We start from the raw sequence: 25,816 nt of genomic DNA, 5'->3' as shown, positions 1-25,816 counted from the left end.
GTGGTCTGTGCTAGTCTGGGAATTCACTACAAACACCCTCCTCACTAAGTCAAGCTTTTCACAAGTACTCAGACCTAGGATTGGCTGTACGCTCTTCTCTACTATGAGCACCTGTGCCCTTAACTGCTGTCCCTTGTGCTTTAGAGTCACTACACAACACCCCTTAACTGGAACAGTCTCTCCTGTATAACCAGTCACTTTTACTTTCACAGGGTGTATTTTGCTCTTAACTGTGAGGGTCCTGTAATCGTCTATGGACAACAGGTTGACCTGTGCACCAGTGTCTACCTTAAATGGAATTATGGTCTCATTCACAGTTAATGGGACTATCCATTCTGCCGCCTCTGCCATGCTAGACTGTACTACTGAGTCCACAAAGAACTCCTCTGGCTCTTCTTCCACTGTGTTCACTTTCATCCCTGAAGCCTCAGCTCTGCAATACTTCGCAAAGTGGTTATCCTTCCCACACTTGTGGCAGACTTTCCCATAAGCAGGGCATGCCCTAGACATATGATTGCCTCCACATCTTCCACATCTACTGTTTGGACTCCTGGGACTTTGCTCTGTAGGCTTTTGTTTTACAAACTGTTTTGGGCGCTGTCCCTCTCTTTTCACGGCATGCACTGCTGCCGACTCATCCGTGCGCAGCTCCTTTGCTTGTGCACAAGTGGTTTCTGCTGCTCTGCACATGTGAACTGTTTTCTCTAGCGTTAAATCATGTTCACGTAGTAATCTTTCTCTGAGCCCATTATCAGGAATTCCACATATTATTCTATCTCTGACTAATGAGTTTCTTAAATCTTCAAATTCACATGACTTGCTCAACGTAAGTAGTTCAGTTAAGTACTGATCAAAACTGTCACCTGTTTTCTGACTGGCAGAGAAAAACTTATATCTCTCAAAAGTGACATTTTTACTGGGCACAAAGTACTCCTCAAACTTTGTCACTAGCTCAGTCAATGTTATATTTCCCTCATCTATCTGAAAGCTGTTGTAAATATCCAATGCATCTTCTCCTATTACATGCAAAAATATAGCCGCTTTTCTGTTCTCATCTCCTCCCCCCGCCCCACTTGCAGCCAAGTAAATACTAAATCTCTGCTTAAATCTCTTCCAATTATCAGCAAGATTGCCACTGAACTGCATGGGTGTGGGAGGACTGAGCTTATCCATGACGGGAAACACTACGGGTGCAGGATTTTCTTGGTCTCCTTCTTGATTGGTTGAAACGTTTTCACTCACGTTGTTAGCTTGATCACTTTCACTTTCACTAGACATGCTCGCATGCTGATCCTCTCGCTAGCAGTGCGCACATTTGTGCCATCGGAATCCAGCACATTCCTTCTTGACGTCGATTCAACTCTGCGTCGCCAGTTCCATTATCTGACACCATGTTATGTTTGTTGTTTCCAGTATTCCTAACTAGGAATAAACAGGCTAGGCTAGGGTTTCTTTACTGGCTTTTATTTACGTTGTCTATCCGTACATCAAGGCACTGTCTCTGTTGTGCATCCGTACATCAACTCTCTTCCTGTACCCCGGTCCTCGGTCCGGGTACTACCACAACATGGCGGAACCAATCTTATGTATTATAATATCAACACACTTTCTAGTTTATTTAACATGTGCAATCAACATACACTGATCATTTTAGTTTATACGTTTATACACACAGTGAACGTAGTGTAGGCACAAAGCGTAACTGTCCTCCTCATTCTGCTGGAATGTGCCCTGCAGAAGATTATAGGACCTGTCCGGGGGAGGGAATCACCCCGTGGAATCACACAGTCCTGAAGCACACAGTATTAACAGAGAACGTGTTAGGGTTTGTAACCGACCTCAAGCGCAACGGCACAGAGAGAGTTGTTTCAGAGTTAGCCAAAGCAAGGGCTTATTTATTCTCAGAGTCACAAGGTTGAATTAAGTTGAGCAACAGAACAAAACGGGGAATCTGGCATGTGAAGATTGTTGCGGCTCTGCAGATTCTCCCAGTAGGTGGTGGTGAGGAATTAGCTTGTGACGTCTGAAGCCGCTCTGCAGATCCTCCCAGCTTTCACTCCCGGTGGAAACGGAGAGAGAGAGAAATCTTAGTTAGCCCAGCGCACAACAGAAACAGAGAGGTGACTGATCCAAATAAATATCCAAGTGACTTGATCTTCGGTGTAACACACACAGTTTAGCAGAGTACGGGGGGTCCGGAGTACCTCTGGAGGTCCCTGTCGGGTTCTCTCACGTCTTCTCTCCTGGAGGCGTCCGTCGATGCGAATGGCGAGGCCGAACAGGTCCTCGAGGGACTCAGGTTCCCCACGGGTCGCGAGCTGGTCCCTGACTGCGTCGTTGAGCCCCCTCATGAAGGTAAGACGAAGTGCTTGATCGTTCCAACCGCTCTCCGTAGCCGCCAGTCTGAACTCCAGCACGTAGTCGGTAACCCCGCCACTGCCCTGCCGGAAGGTACCCAACCGGGCTCCAGGGTCCTGGCCACGGGCTGGGTGGTGGAAAACCCTGCGGAGCTCAGCCACGAAGTCTGGGTAGGAAAAACAGAAATCTGCCCCCATTGCCCAGGAGGCAGTGACCCACTGGGCTGCCCGGCCTGAGAGCAAGTTAGTCATGTAAGCCACTCGGGCTCCCCTTGAAGTGAAACGACTGGGTTGATGACGAAAAACCAACTCACATTGCATGATGAATGTGGCACAATCCTCGAAGTTACCGTCGAACAACCGTGGTTCGGAGAGACGGGGCTCCCGATGTGCGGGATCGGGAGGCGCGGGGCCTGCCAGGGCTGCGGGTGATGCTCCGGCCAAGGCTCCTGGGAAGTGGGGTTAAAAGCAAGGTGTTAACGGTTTCACTCAGCGTTTGTAAGTGGAGGAGAATACTAGACTGCTGGCTAGCCAGAGAGCCCAGGGACCCCTGAATAGGCAGGACCTGCTCTCGGAGTTCCTGTACAGCAGCCGCAGCCGCATCTAGCTGTAGGCTATGGCCCTTGGTTAACTCTATCTGGACTGCCAGTGCTGTTCTGACTCTCTCTGTGTCAGCTGGGGTCGTCATGGTTGGATCGTAATGTTAGGGTTTGTAACCGACCTCAAGCGCAACGGCACAGAGAGAGTTGTTTCAGAGTTAGCCAAAGCAAGGGCGTATTTATTCTCAGAGTCACAAGGTTGAATTAAGTTGAGCAACAGAACAAAACGGGGAATCTGGCATGTGAAGATTGTTGCGGCTCTGCAGATTCTCCCAGTAGGTGGTGGTGAGGAATTAGCTTGTGACGTCTGAAGCCGCTCTGCAGATCCTCCCAGCTTTCACTCCAGGTGGAAACGGAGAGAGAGAGAAATCTGAGTTAGCCCAGCGCACAACAGAAACAGAGAGGTGACTGATCCAAATAAATATCCAAGTGACTTGATCTTCGGTGTAACACACACAGTTTAGCAGAGTCCAGAGAAAAAACAATACGGTAATCCAAAGTGTAAATCCAACACAAAAATAGGTGAGAACAGTATAACAAAAACGGGATATCTTCGGTGTTTCACAAACACACAAAAAACTGGTGATCCAAAAAAGAACTGTTTCCAAAAACTCACCAGAGCGCAACGCGTAAAGCGGGCAGATAAACGAGGCGCAGCTTCGTACGGGGAATCAGGTTCTCCAGAGGGATTACTTCACGAAAGTCCTGGGGAGCAACAGACAGGGAACAGGGACGGGAAAGAAAGGCAAAAGCAGGAGTATATTCAAAACAATCCAACATCGATATTAGGGGGATCAGGGTATATAAAGCCACAGGGCGCTGATGACAAGCTGTGACAGCTGCGGGATGAAATTGATCATTGCTCCAGAAGCGTGTGGTGGGGAGAGCACCAATCAACACGGCACCTTACAGGAACGGAGCGTGTGGCGGGGAATGCAATTAATCAACAAAATACCTTAAAGGAACGGAGCGTGTGGGTGGGGAGCGGACCAAACCTCACAGAACGGAACAATTGCACTGCTGTGATATACATGTAATATATAGATAAGTTCTTTAATCATATCATCAACGGTGAAAGAAAGTAGGCACAAGTTCTCAAGTTCTTTAATAGTTGTCATACAGAAGTACAGAATACTTTCATACAAAATGCTTCTTACTGTTACGCTCCAGAGACTGTGCTAGACAAGATAGTATCAAATAACATAATAACATAATATAGCATGAATTTAGAAGAAGAAAATGAGGTCACAGTGTTCGGTATAGACATATGTACAATGTTCTGAGTTACCATATAATATACAATACACAATACTATGCAGTGTACTAATGTACAGTACTATCTAGTGCAAAGCAGAAATGGGATGAGGTACAATTTTAGGTACAATTTACAGTAAGGTGTACGAGTTGTAGTGCAATCCTTCATCCATAAATATAAAGTGTGGGGAGTGGGTGCTACAGTGTGTTTGTTTAAAGTGGGTGTGTGCTATAAAGTGTGTGGAGTGGGTGCTACAGTGTGTTTGTTTAAAGTGAGTGTGTGCGTGTGGATGTGTGTGCTATGTGTGTTTGGTGGTTGTTGTTGTGTAGTGTTCATTCATTGTTCGTTTAGCAGCCTGATGGCCTGGGGATAGAAGCTACTTCTGAGTCTTTCTGTGCTCGCCTTGAGACTCCTGTATCGCTTGCCTGACGGCAGCAGTTCAAAGAGGCAGTTGTTCGGGTGGCTCGAGTCCTTAATAATTCTCTTAGCCTTCCCCTTGCAACGCTTGTAGTAAATGTTCTGGAGGGTGGGGAGCCCCCCTCCAATTGTGCGTTCGGCTGAACGTGTCACTCTTTGTAGTCTGCTTTGGTCTTTTGCAGTGCTATTCCCAAACCAGAGGTCTTGTCTGGGACAGAGGTCACTGTCCTAATAACATATGTGAGGGGGAACAGGATGTCAATACAAAAAGGGTAACTGTAGTTAGTGGCACTTCAACAGTTTGTTAATCCTCTTTTGTTGTAATAAACAGAATGTCTGCTTGGGAGAAACTCTTTTCATTGAGCAATCATAATCACAGCGTTACTTTTTAATATTTAACAATATAAATTGAATATACATTGAATTATAGACCAAGTCGGACACGCTCAATACAAGGGGAACCTAATCAGAGTCTAGCAATAGGACCATAATCAGAGTACAGACGTGAAAATACTGAATAGCCATAAAGGTATAAATGGCTAGAAGCAGTCAAAGCAATTAATTGAATCTGTTTTGTTAAATGGCTTTTCCAGGACGTCTTAATAAAAAATCATGCTTACCCCAGGTGTAGAATTGGCTTGTTCCCAGTGTGAAAGCAACTCGGTCAACAAATTTTATAAAGTAATTAACAAAGTTTGTTTTAATTAGAAAAAAGAGTTACAATAATACTGGCTTGGGAAAGCTCCAAGTCCAGGAAAATAATAAAGCAGGATACAAAAACTCATCAAAGTCAAACTCAACATCTCTCTCGATGAGAAGAAAAGAAGCCTCTACTGACATCACTACAGGTTGGATAACTTGAAAAATCTAAAATAGGCACCAATACCACACTTTCACTCCTGATACTGATTCTAAATACTCAACTGTAAGTACTGGATAAATACAGAGTACCGATCCAATTCGTTCGTTTTACTCAAAGTTAATGACTAAGACCATTAGTTAGAGGTAATTTGATGAAAAGATAATGAATAATCAATGTGTCTTTTAGATAGATTTTTATTTATTTTTTAATGTTACTTGTCCTTTCGGACAAGTTATGTTTTTGTAGGTTTTTATTGGTTTTTGCTACCGGGCAGTTGAAGTTGATTTGCATGCATTTCCGATATTTTACATGCAGTTCTTGATATCGTATTTTATTATCAGGAATCTTTCCATTTTATTATGAAATCGACGCAATATCCAATACCAGTATTCACTATCGGTGCACCCTTAAAATGTTTACCTCAGTACCCTTCTATTTATGGAAATAACAATGTATTTTATTTTTATTTCACCTTATTCCAGTGTGCCTCACAAATTCGAGTGGATTCCAGTGCAGATGTGAGGAGGAGTTTGCTTGGTCATATAACAGTTGTGTAACATATGGAGCATGTGATAATGTCATCAATGGCATCTGTGGATGCATCAATCAAATCCCATCTGATGGACGATTCTGCCGACCATACACACGTAACTAAGTTTCCATTATTTGACATTAATGAATTTGATTTAGTCCTGTCTTTTTTCTATTATTTAATTGTCTAACATCTACTCCAATAACACTCTATTGTTCACAGAGCCACCGGTCCTCTATGAATATGATATTGACATAGAAATCAACACAACAAACCCAGAGGTGGTAGATGCTCTGAGAATCCTGCTTAAGAATCTCAGTCTGCCATTATTGTTGACCGATACGCTGAATATCACTGATGCTGACATCACTACAGGTTGGAGTACTTAAACAATCTAAAATAGGCACAAATACCACACTTTTACTCCTGATACTGATTCTAAATACTCAACTGTAAGTACTGGACAATACAGAGTACTGATCCAATTCATTAGTTTTACTCAAAGTTAATGACTAAGACCATTAGTTAGAGATCATTTGATGAAAAGACAATGAATATATAATCAATATGTCTTGTAGATAGATTCTTTATGGTTCTGTTTAGAAAATGCAGAGAATGAAGTTGCTTTGCATGAATTTCCGATATTTTACATGCAGTTCTTGATATCGTATTTTATTATCAGGAATCTTTCCATTTTATTATGAAATCGACGCAATATCCAATACCAGTATTCACTATCGGTGCACCCTTAAAATGTTTACCTCAGTACCATTCTATTCATGGAAATAACAATGTATTTTATTTTTATTTCACCTTATTCCAGTGTGCCTCACAAATTCGAGTGGATTCCAGTGCAGATGTGAGGAGGAGTTTGCTTGGTCATATAACAGTTGTGTAACATATGGAGCATGTGATAATGTCATCAATGGCATCTGTGGATGCATCAATCAAATCCCATCTGATGGAAGATTCTGCCAACCATACACAAGTAACTAAGTTTCCATTATTTGACATTAATGAATTTGATTTAGTCCTGTCTTTTTTCTATTATTTAATTGTCTAACATCTACTCCAATAACACTCTATTGTTCACAGAGCCACCGGTCCTCTATGAATATGATATTGACATAGAAATCAACACAACAAACCCAGAGGTGGTAGATTCTCTGAGAATCCTGCTTAAGAATCTCAGTCTGCCATTACTGTTGACCGATACGCTGAATATCACTGATGCTGACATCACTACAGGTTGGAGTACTTAAAAAATCTAAAATAGGCACCAATACCACACTTTTAGTCCTGATACTGATTCTAAATACTCAACTGTAAGCACTGGACAATACAGCATACTGTTAAGAGCTACAGGGTCCTCTATCTAACTCAACACCTCTTTGAGATAAACCCTGTCGCCGCTCGATATCCCCCAGTGAGTCGCTACTCTCACTAAGTTCTCCAGTAAATTTTCAATCCTAATCACTGTCATATGTTTACTAATTAGTTATCAATTTCACTTGAAATATAACTTAATGAGGTTTGTGATGTAAGCCCCAGAACCTCTTGATCAGTTTCACAGACCCATAAACTGGTGATCTGGCCGTCCAGCGCACAGCGTCCTGCACGCTAAGACTTCCAGGCCCCCTCAAATCTGATAAGTCCGTCGAACACAGAGAGTCTGATGCCCGCCTTGTCCCCCCCGTCAAGGTTGCTACACTTGATGAGAGTTGCAAGGCCTATATTTTATTTAGCATGCAAATAATAATAATCATCAGCTAATCATTTCATAGTAAATCCATAGTCAATGGTGAGTGTACATCTCATGCAGTTGATATGGTCTTTAAGGGTGTAATTTACCGAATAGTTGCTGTCACGAAACCCCCTTCTTTGAGTAAATAAATTACACATTTCTGTCCTCTTTACTCTTGCTTAGAGCAAAAACAGACATCTTTACACAGTATACCTAAAACCTGTACATACTGAATGCAGTATTCTATGTCATGTTTCTTCCCGAAGGACAATAATACTATATATTATTCATCATAAAAGATGAGCTGAACGCCAAGCGTAGATTTGTAAATCTAACATCAAAAAGTGTTAGAATACCATCTGAGGGAAAAGTATTCTTTCTTGAAACAGCCTTTTTCAAGCTTCATACACCGCAAGGCATTGAAAGAGGCGCTAAAAAAGTGTCATCTTGTGGCTTACCAGTATTATGAAGAATAACACGAGGAGATGGTCCAGTTTTTAAAGAGTGAAGTTTTAATTATAAAAAGGAGAGTTACAAAGTTCTGAGAAGATAGTTTTTCATACAAAAGAATGCACAATTATTCCAATAAAACGTATAGATATAGTTGCATGTTCTTTAAAGCAAAAAGGGCGATCAAAAAAAGAGCCAAAAGCAAGCCGAGAGCTTTTCATGTGCGAACATTACTTTTTATACACAGTTCCGTAGCATCATATTGCAAGCAAAGATAAACACTCCTTCTTTCAACTGTGTCTTGCGATTGGCTCATCACTACTCCAATGGTTAGTAACTTGAAAAAGTAATAGTAACAGTTTTACTGAAACGGATTACTGTTCTGTGGAAATCCCCTAGGATCCTCACATCATACATCAATGTCATGGGCATTTGCACTGGTCCGGCCTTCGGCAGGAATAGCCTGTAAGCTTATAGATATATACAGTTATATACAGATATATATATATACAGGTACAATACAGACATATACGATAAACATACTTAATCATGTCTAAGCGTAATAGACAAGCTTAATCATCACCTGTTGTGTTTTAAACACACGTACAGCAGGTGCAGCGGCTCTCTGCAGTGTTAGCAAAGGGTTAAGCCTCTGTTGCACCAATCAGTGAAGTGCATTCTAGGATTCTTGGGCGCCGACCGGAGCAGAAGGCTTACAAGGTCATACACTCAGAGTCCAGAGAAAAAACAATACGGTAATCCAAAGTGTAAATCCAACACAAAAATAGGTGAGAACAGTATAACAAAAACGGGATCTCTTCGGTGTTTCACAAACACACAAAAAACTGGTGATCCAAAAAAGAACTGTTTCCAAAAACTCACCAGAGCGCAACGCGTAAAGCGGGCAGATAAACGAGGCGCAGCTTCGTACGGGGAATCAGGTTCTCCACAGGGATTACTTCACGAAAGTCCTGGGGAGCAACAGACAGGGAACAGCGACGGGAAAGAAAGGCAAAAGCAGGAGTATATTCAAAACGATCCAACATCGATATTAGGGGGATCAGGGTATATAAAACCACAGGGCGCTGATGACAAGCTGTGACAGCTGCGGGATGAAATTGATCATTGCTCCAGAAGCGTGTGGTGGGGAGAGCACCAATCAACACAGCACCTTACAGGAACGGAGCGTGTGGCGGGGAATGCAATTAATCAACAAAATACCTTAAAGGAACGGAGCGTGTGGGTGGGGAGCGGACCAAACCTCACAGTACCCCCCCCCTCCACGGGAGCCACCCGGCGACCAGGCCGACCCGGCTCGCCCGGATGGGCACGATGGAAGTCGGTGATCAGGCCGGGATCCACGATGAGCTGGCGGGAGACCCAGCTCCGTTCCTCCGGACCGTACCCCTCCCAGTCCACCAGGTACTGGAACCCCCGACCCCGCCGTCGAACGCCCATCAACCGGCGGACCTGCCACTGGGGGTGACCGTCCACCATCTTGGGAGGAGGTGGTTCCGGAGCAGGAGGCATCAGGGGACTGAGAGAGACAGGCTTAACCCGGGACACATGGAAAACGGGGTGAATGTGCATGGACGCAGGAAGCTTAAGACGCACCGCCACCGGACTGAGTACCTTCAGAACCTCGAAAGGTCCGACGAACCGGGGGTTAAGTTTCTTGGCCGAGGACCGAAGTGGGAGGTCCCTCGCGGAAAGCCACACCCTCTGCCCAGGGTGGTACGTCGGCGCAGGAACCCGGCGCCGGTCAGCCCCACGACAGGCACGCTCTGATGACCGGAGCAGCGCGGTCCTGGCGATCTCCCAGACCCGACGGCACCGGTCGAGGTGGTCCTGTACGGAGGGAACTGCCACCTCCATCTCCTGTGCAGGGAAAAGAGGGGGTTGGTAGCCCAGGGATACCTCTAAGGGTGAGAGGCCGGTGGCGGAACTGACCATGGAGTTGATGGAGTACTCGACCCAGGGAAGGAAACGGCTCCAAGACGCTGGTCTCTCGGCAGCCACACACCGAAGAGCAGACTCCACACTCTGGTTCATCCTCTCCGTTTGTCCGTTAGTCTGGGGATGATAACCAGAGGAAAGACTGACCGTTGCCCCCAATCCCTTGCAAAAAGCCCGCCATACCTGGGAAGTGAACTGGGGCCCCCGGTCCGAGACGACGTCCTGGGGAAAACCATGGAGGCGAAACACGTGGCGTGTCAGGAGGTCCGCCGTCTCGGCCGCCGAGGGAATTTGGGAAGGGCCACGAGGTGAACCCCCTTGCTGAACCGATCCACCACGGTCAGAAGGCACGTGTTCCCCTGGGAGGAGGGAAGACCCGTGACGAAGTCCAGCGCCACATGTGACCAAGGACGGCTCAGAATGGGAAGCGGCTGTAATAGCCCGGAGGGTGCCTGGTGGGAGGCCTTGCTGCGGGCGCAGACTGCGCAGGCCAGTACGAACTCATTGACGTCGTTCCTCATGGTGGGCCACCAGAATCGACGAGCCAGGAAGGAGAATGTGCGATGAACGCCTGGGTGGCAGGCGAACCGGCTGGTATGGCCCCACTGGAGGACCCGGGACCGGACCGAGTCAAGGACGAAGAGTCGATGAACCGGTACATTGCCTGGAGCGCGATGGAAGCGTAGGGCACGCCTTACCACCCCCTCGATGCCCAAGGTGACAACTCCTACCACCCTGGCCTCTGGGAGGATGGGAGTCGGGTCCTCAGTGGTTGGAGCCCCCTTGGAGTGTAACCGGGACAGGGAGTTGGCCTTCGTGTTGCGGGAACCAGGGCAAAACGTCAGCGAGAAGTCGAACCGACTGAGGAAGCTGGCCCATCTTGCCTGCCGGCCATTGAGGCGCTTGGAAGCACGGATGTACGTCAGGTTCTTGTGGTCCGTCCAAATGGTAAACGGCTCCTCGGCCCCCTCTAGCCAATGACGCCACTCCTCCAAGGCAGCCACAACCGCCAGCAGCTCCCGATTGCCGATGTCATAGTTCCTCTCGGCAGGGAGGAACCGACGCGAGTAGAAGGCGCACGGATGTACCTTCTGGTCTGTTGCCGACCGCTGGGATAAGATAGCTCCCAGTCCAGTATCCGAGGCGTCCACCTCAACGATGAACTGTCTCTTGGGTCTGGATGGAGCAAGATCGGGGCGGAAGTGAACCTCTTCTTGAGGGAGCAGAACGCAGCACACGCCGCTGGGGACCAGTCGAACGGCAGGGCGGGAGAGGTCAGTCTGGTAAGCGGTTCCGCCACTTGACTGTAGTTCCGGATGAACCTTCGGTAGAAGTTGGCGAACCCGAGGAAGCTCTGTAACTCCTTCCGAGAGGTGGGTTCCGGCCATTCCTCCACGGCCTGGATCTTGCGAGGATCAGCTCGGGTCAAGCCTCTCTCCACGATGAAGCCCAGGTAATCGACGGAGTCGGAGTGGAATCGGCACTTCTCCGCCTTGACGAAGAGCCGATTGTGGAGGAGGCGCTCCAGCACACGGCGGACATGCTGGATGTGTTCCTCGAGGGTCTTGGAGAAGATGAGGATGTCGTCTAGGTATACTACCACAAACTCCTCCAGCATGTCACGAAGGACGTCGTTCATGAGCGCCTGGAATACCGCCGGAGCGTTGGTGAGGCCGAACGGCATCACGAGGTACTCGTAGTGGCCCCTGGGAGTCTTGAAGGCGGTCTTCCATTCATCGCCCTCTCGGATACAGACTAGATGGTAGGCACTCCGGAGGTCCAGCTTGGTAAAGACGGTAGCCTGGGTGAGAGGCTCGAAGGTGGAGTTCATGAGAGGTAGAGGATACTTGTTCTTAATGGTGATCTCGTTGAGCTGGCGATAGTCGATGCAGGGTCGAAGGTCTCCGTCCTTCTTCCCAACAAAGAAGAAACCGGCCACCACAGGAGAGGAGGAAGGCCGAATGAGTCCTGCTTCCAAGGACTCAGAGATGTATTGATCCATCGCTGCCTTCTCCGGGACGGTCAGACTGTAGAGGCGGCTGCCGGGAAGGGGAGCCCCTGAGCGGAGGTCGATGGCACAGTCGTAAGGCCGGTGAGGCGGAAGGGCCTGAGCCCTGGACTTACTGAAAACCTCCATGAGGTCGTGGTACTCGGGGGGTATGGTCGAGAGGTCCAGAGGCGGCTCACCAACGGATCTCCGGGGCGAGGGACAGGACGCCGCCTGAAGACACTGGGCATGACAGGAGGAGCTCCAACCCTTGATGGTACCGGAGGACCAGGCGATGTGGGGCTCGTGCAGCGCGAGCCAGGGCCAGCCCAGGACTACTGGGACAAGAGGGGATCTGGTGATAAGGAACTGGAGTCTCTCAACGTGGTTACCAGCAATGGTGAGCAGGACAGGGCAGGTGCGTTGAGTGATGTCAGCCAGGCGGTGTTGGTCCAATGCGAATACCTCCAATGGCCTCACTAGGTCCTCAAGAGGAATGTTGGCCCGGGTAGCAAACTCGAAGTCTAGGAAACTCTCGTCAGCCCCCGAGTCAATGAGTGCCTCCACCGTGGCCCGTTGGTCCGCCAGGGTGACGCTCATCAGATGGCCAGGTGGTGCACGGCTCTGGGAACGAGAAAAACGGCTCACCAGGATCTCCCGGGGTCCCGGCGAGCCTGGTCTTTTGGCCGGGTGGGGCAGTTGGCGATACGGTGTCCCTCCCGACCGCAGTAGAGGCAAAGGCCGGACCTGAACCTCGCCTCCCGTTCAGCTTGGCTAAGATGAGAACGTCCCAGCTGCATGGGTTCCTCCTCGGGCACCGAACGGGAGGGAAAAGAGCCAGCAGTCATGTTGGGAGCAGGGCGACCAGCAGTAATGTCACGAGTACGGGGGGTCCGGAGTACCTCTGGAGGTCCCTGTCGGGCTCTCTCACGTCTTCTCTCCTGGAGGCGTCCGTCGATGCGAATGGCGAGGCCGAACAGGTCCTCGAGGGACTCAGGTTCCTCACGGGTCGCGAGCTGGTCCCTGACTGCGTCGTTGAGCCCCCTCATGAAGGTAAGACGAAGTGCTTGATCGTTCCAACCGCTCTCCGTAGCCGCCAGTCTGAACTCCAGCACGTAGTCGGTAACCCCGCCACTGCCCTGCCGGAAGGTACCCAACCGGGCTCCAGGGTCCTGGCCACGGGCTGGGTGGTGGAAAACCATGCAGAGCTCAGCCACGAAGTCTGGGTAGGAAAAACAGAAATCTGCCCCCATTGCCCAGGAGGCAGTGACCCACTGGGCTGCCCGGCCTGAGAGCAAGTTAGTCATGTAAGCCACTCGGGCTCCCCTTGAAGTGAAACGACTGGGTTGATGATGAAAAACCAACTCACATTGCATGATGAATGTGGCACAATCCTCGAAGTTACCGTCGAACAACCGTGGTTCGGAGAGACGGGGCTCCCGAGGTGCGGGATCGGGAGGCGCGGGGCCTGCCAGGGCTGCGGGTGATGCTCCGGCCAAGGCTCCTGAAGGAAGTGGGGTTAAAAGCAAGGTGTTAACGGTTTCACTCAGCGTTTGTAAGTGGAGGAGAATACTAGACTGCTGGCTAGCCAGAGAGCCCAGGGACCCCTGAATAGGCAGGACCTGCTCTCGGAGTTCCTGTACAGCAGCCGCAGCCGCATCTAGCTGTAGGCTGTGGCCCTTGGTTAACTCTATCTGGACTGCCAGTGCTGTTCTGACTCTCTCTGTGTCGGCTGGGGTCGTCATGGTTGGATCGTAATGTTAGGGTTTGTAACCGACCTCAAGCGCAACGGCACAGAGAGAGTTGTTTCAGAGTTAGCCAAAGCAAGGGTGTATTTATTCTCAGAGTCACAAGGTTGAATTAAGTTGAGCAACAGAACAAAACGGGGAATCTGGCATGTGAAGATTGTTGCGGCTCTGCAGATTCTCCCAGTAGGTGGTGGTGAGGAATTAGCTTGTGACGTCTGAAGCCGCTCTGCAGATCCTCCCAGCTTTCACTCCAGGTGGAAACGGAGAGAGAGAGAAATCTGAGTTAGCCCAGCGCACAACAGAAACAGAGAGGTGACTGATCCAAATAAATATCCAAGTGACTTGATCTTCGGTGTAACACACATAGTTTAGCAGAGTCCAGAGAAAAAACAATACGGTAATCCAAAGTGTAAATCCAACACAAAAATAGGTGAGAACAGTATAACAAAAACGGGATATCTTCGGTGTTTCACAAACACACAAAAAACTGGTGATCCAAAAAAGAACTGTTTCCAAAAACTCACCAGAGCGCAACGCGTAAAGCGGGCAGGTAAACGAGGCGCAGCTTCGTATGGGGAATCAGGTTCTCCAGAGGGATTACTTCACGAAAGTCCTGGGGAGCAACAGACAGGGAACAGCGACGGGAAATAAAGGCAAAAGCAGGAGTATATTCAAAACGATCCAACATCGATATTAGGGGGATCAGGGTATATAAAGCCACAGGGCGCTGATGACAAGCTGTGACAACTGCGGGATGAAATTGATCATTGCTCCAGAAGCGTGTGGTGGGGAGAGCACCAATCAACACGGCACCTTACAGGAACGGAGCGTGTGGCGGGGAATGCAATTAATCAACAAAATACCTTAAAGGAACGGAGCGTGTGGGTGGGGAGCGGACCAAACCTCACAGAACGGAACAATTGCACTGCTGTGATATACATGTAATATATAGATAAGTTCTTTAATCATATCATCAACGGTGAAAGAAAGTAGGCACAGAGGTCACTGTCCTAATAACGTATGTGAGGGGGAACAGGATGTCAATACAAAAAGGGTAACTGTAGTTAGTGGCACTTCAACAGTTTGTTAATCCTCTTTTGTTGTAATAAACAGAATGTCTGCTTGGGAGAAACTCTTTTCATTGAGCAATCATAATCACAGCGTTACTTTTTAATATTTAACAATATAAATTGAATATACATTGAATTATAGACCAAGTCGGACACGCTCAATACAAGGGGAACCTAATCAGAGTATAGCAATAGGACCATAATCAGAGTACAGACGTGAAAATACTGAATAGCCATAAAGGTATAAATGGCTAGAAGCAGTCAAAGCAATTAATTGAATCTGTTTGGTTAAATGGCTTTTCCAGGACGTCTTAATAAAAAATCATGCTTACCCCAGGTGTAGAATTGGCTTGTTCCCAGTGTGAAAGCAAGGCATGGCAGGCGTTTTGAAAGAACTCGGTCAACAAATTTTATAAAGTAATTAACAAAGTTTGTTTTAATTAGAAAAAAGAGTTACAATAATACTGGCTTGGGAAAGCTCCAAGTCCAGGAAAATAATAAAGCAGGATACAAAAACTCATCAAAGTCAAACTCAACATCTCTCTCGATGAGAAGAAAAGAAGCCTCTACTGACATCACTACAGGTTGGATAACTTGAAAAATCTAAAATAGGCACCAATACCACACTTTCACTCCTGATACTGATTCTAAATACTCAACTGTAAGTACTGGCTAAATACAGAGTACCGATCCAATTCGTTCGTTTTACTCAAAGTTAATGACTAAGACCATTAGTTAGAGGTAATTTGATGAAAAGATAATGAATAATCAATGTGTCTTTTAGATAGATTTTTATTTATTTTTTAATGTTACTTGTCCTTTTGGACAAGTTATGTTTTTGTAGGTTTTTATTGGTTTTTGCTACCGGGCAGTTGAAGTTGATTTGCATGCATTTCCGATATTTTACATGCAGTTCTTGATATCGTATTTTATTATCAGGAATCTTTCCATTTTATTATGAAATCGACGCAATATCCAATACCAGTATTCACTATCGGTGCACCCTTATAATGTTTACCTCAGTACCCTTCTATTTATGGAAATAACAATGTATTTTATTTTTATTTCACCTTATTCCAGTGTGCCTCACAAATTCGAGTGGATTCCAGTGCAGATGTGAGGAGGAGTTTGCTTGGTCATATAACAGTTGTGTAACATATGGAGCATGTGATAATGTCATCAATGGCATCTGTGGATGCATCAATCAAATCCCATCTGATGGACGATTCTGCCGACCATACACACGTAACTAAGTTTCCATTATTTGACATTAATGAATTTGATTTAGTCCTGTCTTTTTTCTATTATTTAATTGTCTAACATCTACTCCAATAACACTCTATTGTTCACAGAGCCACCGGTCCTCTATGAATATGATATTGACATAGAAATCAACACAACAAACCCAGAGGTGGTAGATGCTCTGAGAATCCTGCTTAAGAATCTCAGTCTGCCATTATTGTTGACCGATACGCTGAATATCACTGATGCTGACATCACTACAGGTTGGAGTACTTAAAAAAAATCTAAAATAGGCACAAATACCACACTTTTACTCCTGATACTGATTCTAAATACTCAACTGTAAGTACTGGACAATACAGAGTACTGATCCAATTAATTCGTTTTACTCAAAGTTAATGACTAAGACCATTAGTTAGAGATCATTTGATGAAAAGATAATGAATATATAATCAATATGTGTCTTGCAGATAGATTCTTTATGGTTCTGTTTAGAAAATGCAGAGAATGAAGTTGCTTCGCATGAATTTCCGATATTTTACATGCAGTTCTTGATATCGTATTTTATTATCAGGAATCTTTCCATTTTATTATGAAATCGATGCAATATCCAATACCAGTATTCACTATCGGTGCACCCTTAAAATGTTTACCTCAGTACCCTTTTATTTATGGAAATAACAATGTATTTTATTTTTATTTCACCTTATTCCAGTGTGCCTCACAAATTCGAGTGGATTCCAGTGCAGATGTGAGGAGGAGTTTGCTTGGTCATATAACAGTTGTGTAACATATGGAGCATGTGATAATGTCATCAATGGCATCTGTGGATGCATCAATCAAATCCCATCTGATGGACAATTCTGCCAACCATACACAAGTAACTAAGTTTCCATTATTTGACATTAATGAATTTGATTTAGTCATGTCTTTTTTCTATTATTTAATTGTGTAACATCTACTCCAATAACACTCTATTGTTCAACTACTACAGCACCACCTACAACTACTACAACACCACCTACAACTACTACAACACCACCTACAACTACTACAGCACCACCTACAACTACTACACCACCTACAACTACTACAGCACCACCTACAACTACTACAGCACCACCTACAACTACTACAACACCACCTACAACTACTACAGCACCACCTACAACTACTACAGCACCACCTACAACTACTACAGCACCACCTACAACTACTACAGCACCACCTACATTTACAACACCACCTACAACTACTACTACAACACCTACAACTACAACACCACCTACAACTACTACAGCACCACCTACAACTACTACAACACCTACAACTACTACAGCACCACCTACAACTACTACAGCACCACCTACAACTACTACAGCACCACCTACAACTACTACAACACCACCTACAACTACTACAACACCATATACAACTACTACAGCACCACCTACAACTACTACAGCACCACCTACAACTACTACAACACCACCTACAACTACTACAGCACCACCTACAACTACTACAACACCTACAACTACTACAGCACCACCTACAACTACTACAGCACCACCTACAACTACTACAGCACCACCTACAACTACTACAACACCACCTACAACTACTACAACACCACCTACAACTACTACAGCACCACCTACAACTACTACAACACCACCTACAACTACTACAACACCACCTACAACTACTACAACACCACCTACAACTACTACAACACCACCTACAACTACTACAGCACCTACAACTACTACAACACCACCTACAACAACAGCACCACCTACAACTACTACAGCACCACCTACAACTACTACGACACCACCTACAACTACTACAACACCACCTACAACAACAGCACCACCTACAACTACTACAACACCACCTACAACTACTACAGCACCACCTACAACTACTACAGCACCACCTACAACTACTACAACACCACCTACAACTACTACAACACCACCTACAACTACTACAACACCACCTACAACTACTACAGCACCTACAACTACTACAGCACCACATACAACTACTACACCACCACCTACAACTACTACAACACCACCTACAACTACTACAGCACCACCTACAACTACTACAACACCACCTACAACTACTACACCACCTACAACTACTACAGCACCACCTACAACTACTACAACACCACCTAAAACTACTACAACACCACCTACAACTACTACAGCACCACCTACAACTACTACAACACCACCTACAACTACTACAACACCACCTACAACTACTACAACACCTATAACTACTACAACACCACCTACAACTACTACAACACCACCTACAACTACTACAGCACCACCTACAACTACTACAACACCACCTACTACTACAACACCACCTACAACTACTACAACACCACCTACAACTACTACAGCACCACCTACAACTACTACAACACCACCTACAACTACTACAACACCACCTACAACTACTACAGCACCACCTACAACTACTACAACACCACCTACAACTACTACAACACCACATACAACTACTACAGCACCACCTACAACTACTACAACACCACCTACAACTACTACAGCACCACCTACAACTACTACAGCACCACCTACAACTACTACAACACCACCTACAACTACTACAGCACCACCTACAACTACTACAGCACCACCTACAACTACTACAGCACCACCTACAACTACTACAACACCACCTACAACTACTACAGCACCACCTACAACTACTACAGCACCACCTACAACTACTACAACACCACATACAACTACTACAGCACCACCTACAACTACTACAGCACCACCTACAACTACTACAACACCACCTACAACTACTACAGCACCACCTACAACTACTACAGCACCACCTACAACTACTACAACACCACCTACAACTACTACAACACCACCTACAACTACTACAGCACCACCTACAACTACTACAACACCACCTACAACTACTACAACACCACCTACAACTACTACAACACCACCTACAACTACTACAACACCACCTACAACTACTACAGCACCTACAACTACTACAACACCACCTACAACAACAGCACCACATACAACTACTACAGCACCACCTACAACTACTACGACACCACCTACAACTACTACAACACCACCTACAACAACAGCACCACCTACAACTACTACAACACCACCTACAACTACTACAGCACCACCTACAACTACTACAGCACCACCTACAACTACTACAACACCACCTACAACTACTACAACACCACCTACAACTACTACAACACCACCTACAACTACTACAGCACCTACAACTACTACAGCACCACATACAACTACTACACCACCACCTACAACTACTACAACACCACCTACAACTACTACAGCACCACCTACAACTACTACAACACCACCTACAACTACTACACCACCTACAACTACTACAGCACCACCTACAACTACTACAACACCACCTACAACTACTACAACACCACCTACAACTACTACAGCACCACCTACAACTACTACAACACCACCTACAACTACTACAACACCACCTACAACTACTACAACACCTATAACTACTACAACACCACCTACAACTACTACAACACCACCTACAACTACTACAGCACCACCTACAACTACTACAACACCACCTACTACTACAACACCACCTACAACTACTACAACACCACCTACAACTACTACAGCACCACCTACAACTACTACAACACCACCTACAACTACTACAACACCACCTACAACTACTACAGCACCACCTACAACTACTACAACACCACCTACAACTACTACAACACCACATACAACTACTACAGCACCACCTACAACTACTACAGCACCACCTACAACTACTACACTACTTACAACTACTACAACACCACCTACAACTACTACAACACCACCTACTACTACAACACCACCTACAACTACTACAGCACCACCTACAACTACTACAGCACCTACAACTACTACAACACCACCTACAACTACTACAACACCACCTACAACTACTACAACACCACCTACAACTACTACAGCACCACCTACAACTACTACAACACCACCTACAACTACTACACTACTTACAACTACTACAGCACCACCTACAACTACTACAGCACCACCTACAACTACTACAGCACCACCTACAACTACTACAGCAGCACATACAACAACTACAGCACCACCTACAACTACTACAACACCACCTACAACTACTACAGCACCACCTACAACAACTACAGCACCACCTACAACTACTACAGCACCACCTACAACAACTACAGCACCACCTACAACAACTACAACACCACCTACAACTACTACAGCACCACCTACAACTACTACACTACTTACAACTACTACAGCACCACCTACAACTACTACACTACTTACAACTACTACAGCACCACCTACAACTACTACAACACCACCTACAACTACTACAACACCACCTACAACAACTACAGCACCACCTACAACTAGTACAGCACCACCTACAACTACTACAGCACCACCTACAACTACTACAGCACCACCTACAACAACTACAGCACCACCTACAACTACTACAACACCACCTACAACTACTACACTACTTACAACTACTACAGCACCACCTACAACTACTACAGCACCACCTACAACTACTACAACACCACCTACAACTACTACAGCACCACCTACAACTACTACAGCACCACCTACAACAACTACAGCACCACCTACAACTACTACACCACCACCTACAACTACTACAGCACCACCTACAACTACTACAACACCACCTACAACTACTACACCACCTACAACAACTACAGCACCACCTACAACTACTACACCACCACTTACAACTACTAGAGCACCACCTACAACTACTACAACACCACCTACAACTACTACACTACTTACAACTACTACAGCACCACCTACAACTACTACAGCACCACCTACAACTACTACAACACCACCTACAACTACTACACTACTTACAACTACTACAACCCCACCTACAACTACTACAGCACCACCTACAACTACTACAACACCACTTACAACTACTACACTACTTACAACTACTACAACCCCACCTACAACTACTACAGCACCACCTACAACTACTACAACACCACCTACAACTACTACAGCACCACCTACAACTACTACAACACCACCTACAACTACTACACTACTTACAACTACTACAGCACCACCTACAACTACTACAGCACCACCTACAACTACTACAACACCTACAACTACTACAGCACCACCTACAACTACTACAGCACCACCTACAACTACTACTACACCACCTACAACTACTACAGCACCACCTACAACTACTACAACACCACCTACAACTACTACAACACCACCTACAACTACTACAACACCTATTACTACTACAGCACCACCTACAACTACTACACTACTTACAACTACTACAGCACCACCTACAACTACTACAGCACCACCTACAACTACTACAACACCACCTACAACTACTACAACACCACCTACAACTACTACAGCACCACCTACAACTACTACAGCACCACCTACACCTACTACAACACCACCTACAACTACTACAGCACCACCTACAACTACTACAACACCTACTACTACAACACCACCTACAACTACTACAACACCTACTACTACAACACCACCTACAACTACTACAGCACCACCTACAACTACTACAGCACCACCTACAACTACTACAACACCTACAACTACTACAGCACCACCTACAACTACTACAGCACCACCTACAACTACTACAACACCACCTACAACTACTACAACACCACCTACAACTACTACAGCACCACCTACAACTACTACAGCACCTACAACTACTACAACACCACCTACAACTACTACACCACCTACAACTACTACAACATCTACTACTACAACACCATGTACAACTACAACACCACCTACAACTACTACAACACCACCTACAACTACTACAACACCACCTACAACTACTACAGCACCACCTACAACTACTACAACACCACCTACAACTACTACAGCACCACCTACAACTACTACAACACCACCTACAACTACAACACCACCTACTACTACTACAACACCACCTACAACTACTACAACACCACCTACAACTACTACAACACCACCTACAACTACTACACCACCTACAACTACTACAACACCTACTACTATAACACCACGTACAACTACAACACCACCTACAACTACTACAACACCACCTACAACTACTACAACACCACCTACTACTACTACAACACCACCTACAACTACTACAACACCACCTACAACTACTACACCACCTACAACTACTACAACACCTACTACTACAACACCAAGTACAACTACAACACCACCTACAACTACTACAACACCACCTACAACTACTACAACACCTACAACTACTACAGCACCACCTACAACTACTACAGCACCACCTACAACTACTACAACACCACCTACAACTACTACAACACCACCTACAACTACTACAGCACCACCTACACCTACTACTACACCACCTACAACTACTACAGCACCACTTACAACTACTACAACACCACCTACAACTACTACAGCACCACCTACAACTACTACAGCACCACCTACAACTACTACAACACCACCTACAACTACTACTACACCACCTACAACTACAACACCACCTACAACTACTACAACACCACCTACAACTATTACAGCACCACCTACAACAACTACAGCACCACCTACTACAGCACCACCTACAACTACAACACCACCTACAACTACAACACCACCTACAACTACAACACCACCTACAACTACTACAGCACCACCTACAACTACTACAACACCTACTACTACTACAGCACCACCTACAACTACTACAGCACCACCTACAACTACTACAGCACCACCTACAACTACTACAACACCACCTACAACTACAACACCACCTACTACTACTACAGCACCACCTACTACTACTCCAGCACCACCTACAACTACTACAGCACCACCTACAACTACTAAAACACCACCTACAACTACTACAACACCACCTACAACTACTATATCACCAACTACAACTACTACAGCACCACCTACAACTACAACCCCACCTACAATTACTTCAACACCACCTACAACTACTACAGCACCACCTACAACTACTACTACACCACCTACAACTACAACACCACCTACAACTACTACAACACCACCTACAACTACTACAGCACCACCTACAACTACAACCCCACCTACAATTACTACAGCACCACTTACAACTACTACAACACCTACAACTACTACAGCACCACCTACAACTACTACAGCACCACCTACAACTACTACAGCACCACCTACAACTACTACAGCACAACCTACAACTACTACAACACCACCTACAACTACTACATCACCACCTACAACTACTACAGCACCACCTACAACTACTACAGCACCACCTACAACTACTACAACACCACCTACAACTACTACAGCACCACCTACAACTACTACAGCACCACCTACAACTACTACAACACCACCTACAACTACTACAGCACCACCTACAACTACTACAACACCTACTACTACAACACCACCTACAACTACTACAACACCACCTACAACTACTACAACACCTATTACTACAACACCACCTACAACTACTACAGCACCACCTACAACTACTACAACACCACCTACAACTACTACAACACCTACAACTACTACAGCACCACCTACAACTACTACAACACCACCTACAACTACTACAACACCACCTACAACTACTACAGCACCACCTACACCTACTACTACACCACCTACAACTACTACAGCACCACTTACAACTACTACAACACCACCTACAACTACTACAGCACCACCTACAACTACTACAGCACCACCTACAACTACTACAACACCACCTACAACTACTACTACACCACCTACAACTACAACACCACCTACAACTACTACAACACCACCTACAACTACTACAGCACCACCTACAACAACTACAGCACCACCTACTACAGCACCACCTACAACTACAACACCACCTACTACTACTACAGCACCACCTACTACTACTCCAGCACCACCTACAACTACTACAGCACCACCTACAACTACTACAACACCACCTACAACTACTACACCACCTACAACTACTATAACACCAACTACAACTACTACAGCACCACCTACAACTACTACAACACCTACTACTACTACAGCACCACCTACAACTACTACAGCACCACCTACAACTACTACAACACCACCTACAACTACAACACCACCTACTACTACTACAGCACCACCTACTACTACTCCAGCACCACCTACAACTACTACAGCACCACCTACAACTACTACAACACCACCTACAACTACTACAACACCACCTACAACTACTATAACACCAACTACAACTACTACAGCACCACCTACAACTACTACAGCACCACCTACAACTACAACCCCACCTACAATTACTACAACACCACCTACAACTACTACATCACCACCTACAACTACTACTACACCACCTACAACTACAACACCACCTACAACTACTACAACACCACCTACAACTACTACAGCACCACCTACAACTACAACCCCACCTACAATTACTACAGCACCACCTACAACTATGACAACACCACCTACAACTACTACACCACCTACAACTACTATAACACCAACTACAACTACTACAGCACCACCTACAACTACTACAACACCTACTACTACTACAGCACCACCTACAACTACTACAGCACCACCTACAACTACTACAGCACCACCTACAACTACTACAACACCACCTACAACTACAACACCACCTACTACTACTACAGCACCACCTACTACTACTCCAGCACCACCTACAACTACTACAGCACCACCTACAACTACTACAACACCACCTACAACTACTACAACACCACCTACAACTACTATAACACCAACTACAACTACTACAGCACCACCTACAACTACTACAGCACCACCTACAACTACAACCCCACCTACAATTACTACAACACCACCTACAACTACTACAGCACCACCTACAACTACTACTACACCACCTACAACTACAACACCACCTACAACTACTACAACACCACCTACAACTACTACAGCACCACCTACAACTACAACCCCACCTACAATTACTACAGCACCACCTACAACTATGACAACACCACCTACAACTACTACACCACCTACAACTACAACACCACCTACAACTACTACAGCACCACCTACAACTACTACAACACCACCTACAACTACTACAGCACCACCTACAACTACTACAGCACCACCTACAACTACTACAGCACCACCTACAACTACAAGACCACCTACAACTACTACAGCACCACCTACAACTACTACAACACCACCTACAACTTCTACACCACCTACAACTACAACACCACCTACAACTACTACAACACCACCTACAACTATTACAACACCACCTACAACTACTACAACACCACCTACAACTACT

The 25,816-nt window shown here is 45.7% G+C and overlaps 1 protein-coding gene across 1 annotated transcript in view; it reads left to right on the top strand.

Moving 5' to 3' along the window:
- Positions 1-1,171: 1,171 nt before the first annotated feature.
- LOC311228175 (uncharacterized protein) overlaps positions 1,172-25,816 on the top strand; it is a gene marked incomplete at its 5' end in the record, with an annotated part of 85,444 nt that continues 60,799 nt past the window's right edge. Inside the window, one exon of the mRNA XM_084314086.1 lies at positions 1,172-1,190. Within this exon, the coding sequence (XP_084170212.1) occupies positions 1,172-1,190 (19 nt within the window). The remainder of the gene's footprint in view (positions 1,191-25,816) is intronic.

This window comes from Notolepis coatsorum (assembly GCF_963971535.1).
Source record: "Notolepis coatsorum genome assembly, chromosome: 5".
In the NCBI taxonomy this organism is placed as follows: Eukaryota; Metazoa; Chordata; class Actinopteri; order Aulopiformes; family Paralepididae; genus Notolepis; species Notolepis coatsorum.
This window is presented reverse-complemented; position numbering and strand designations above follow the sequence as displayed.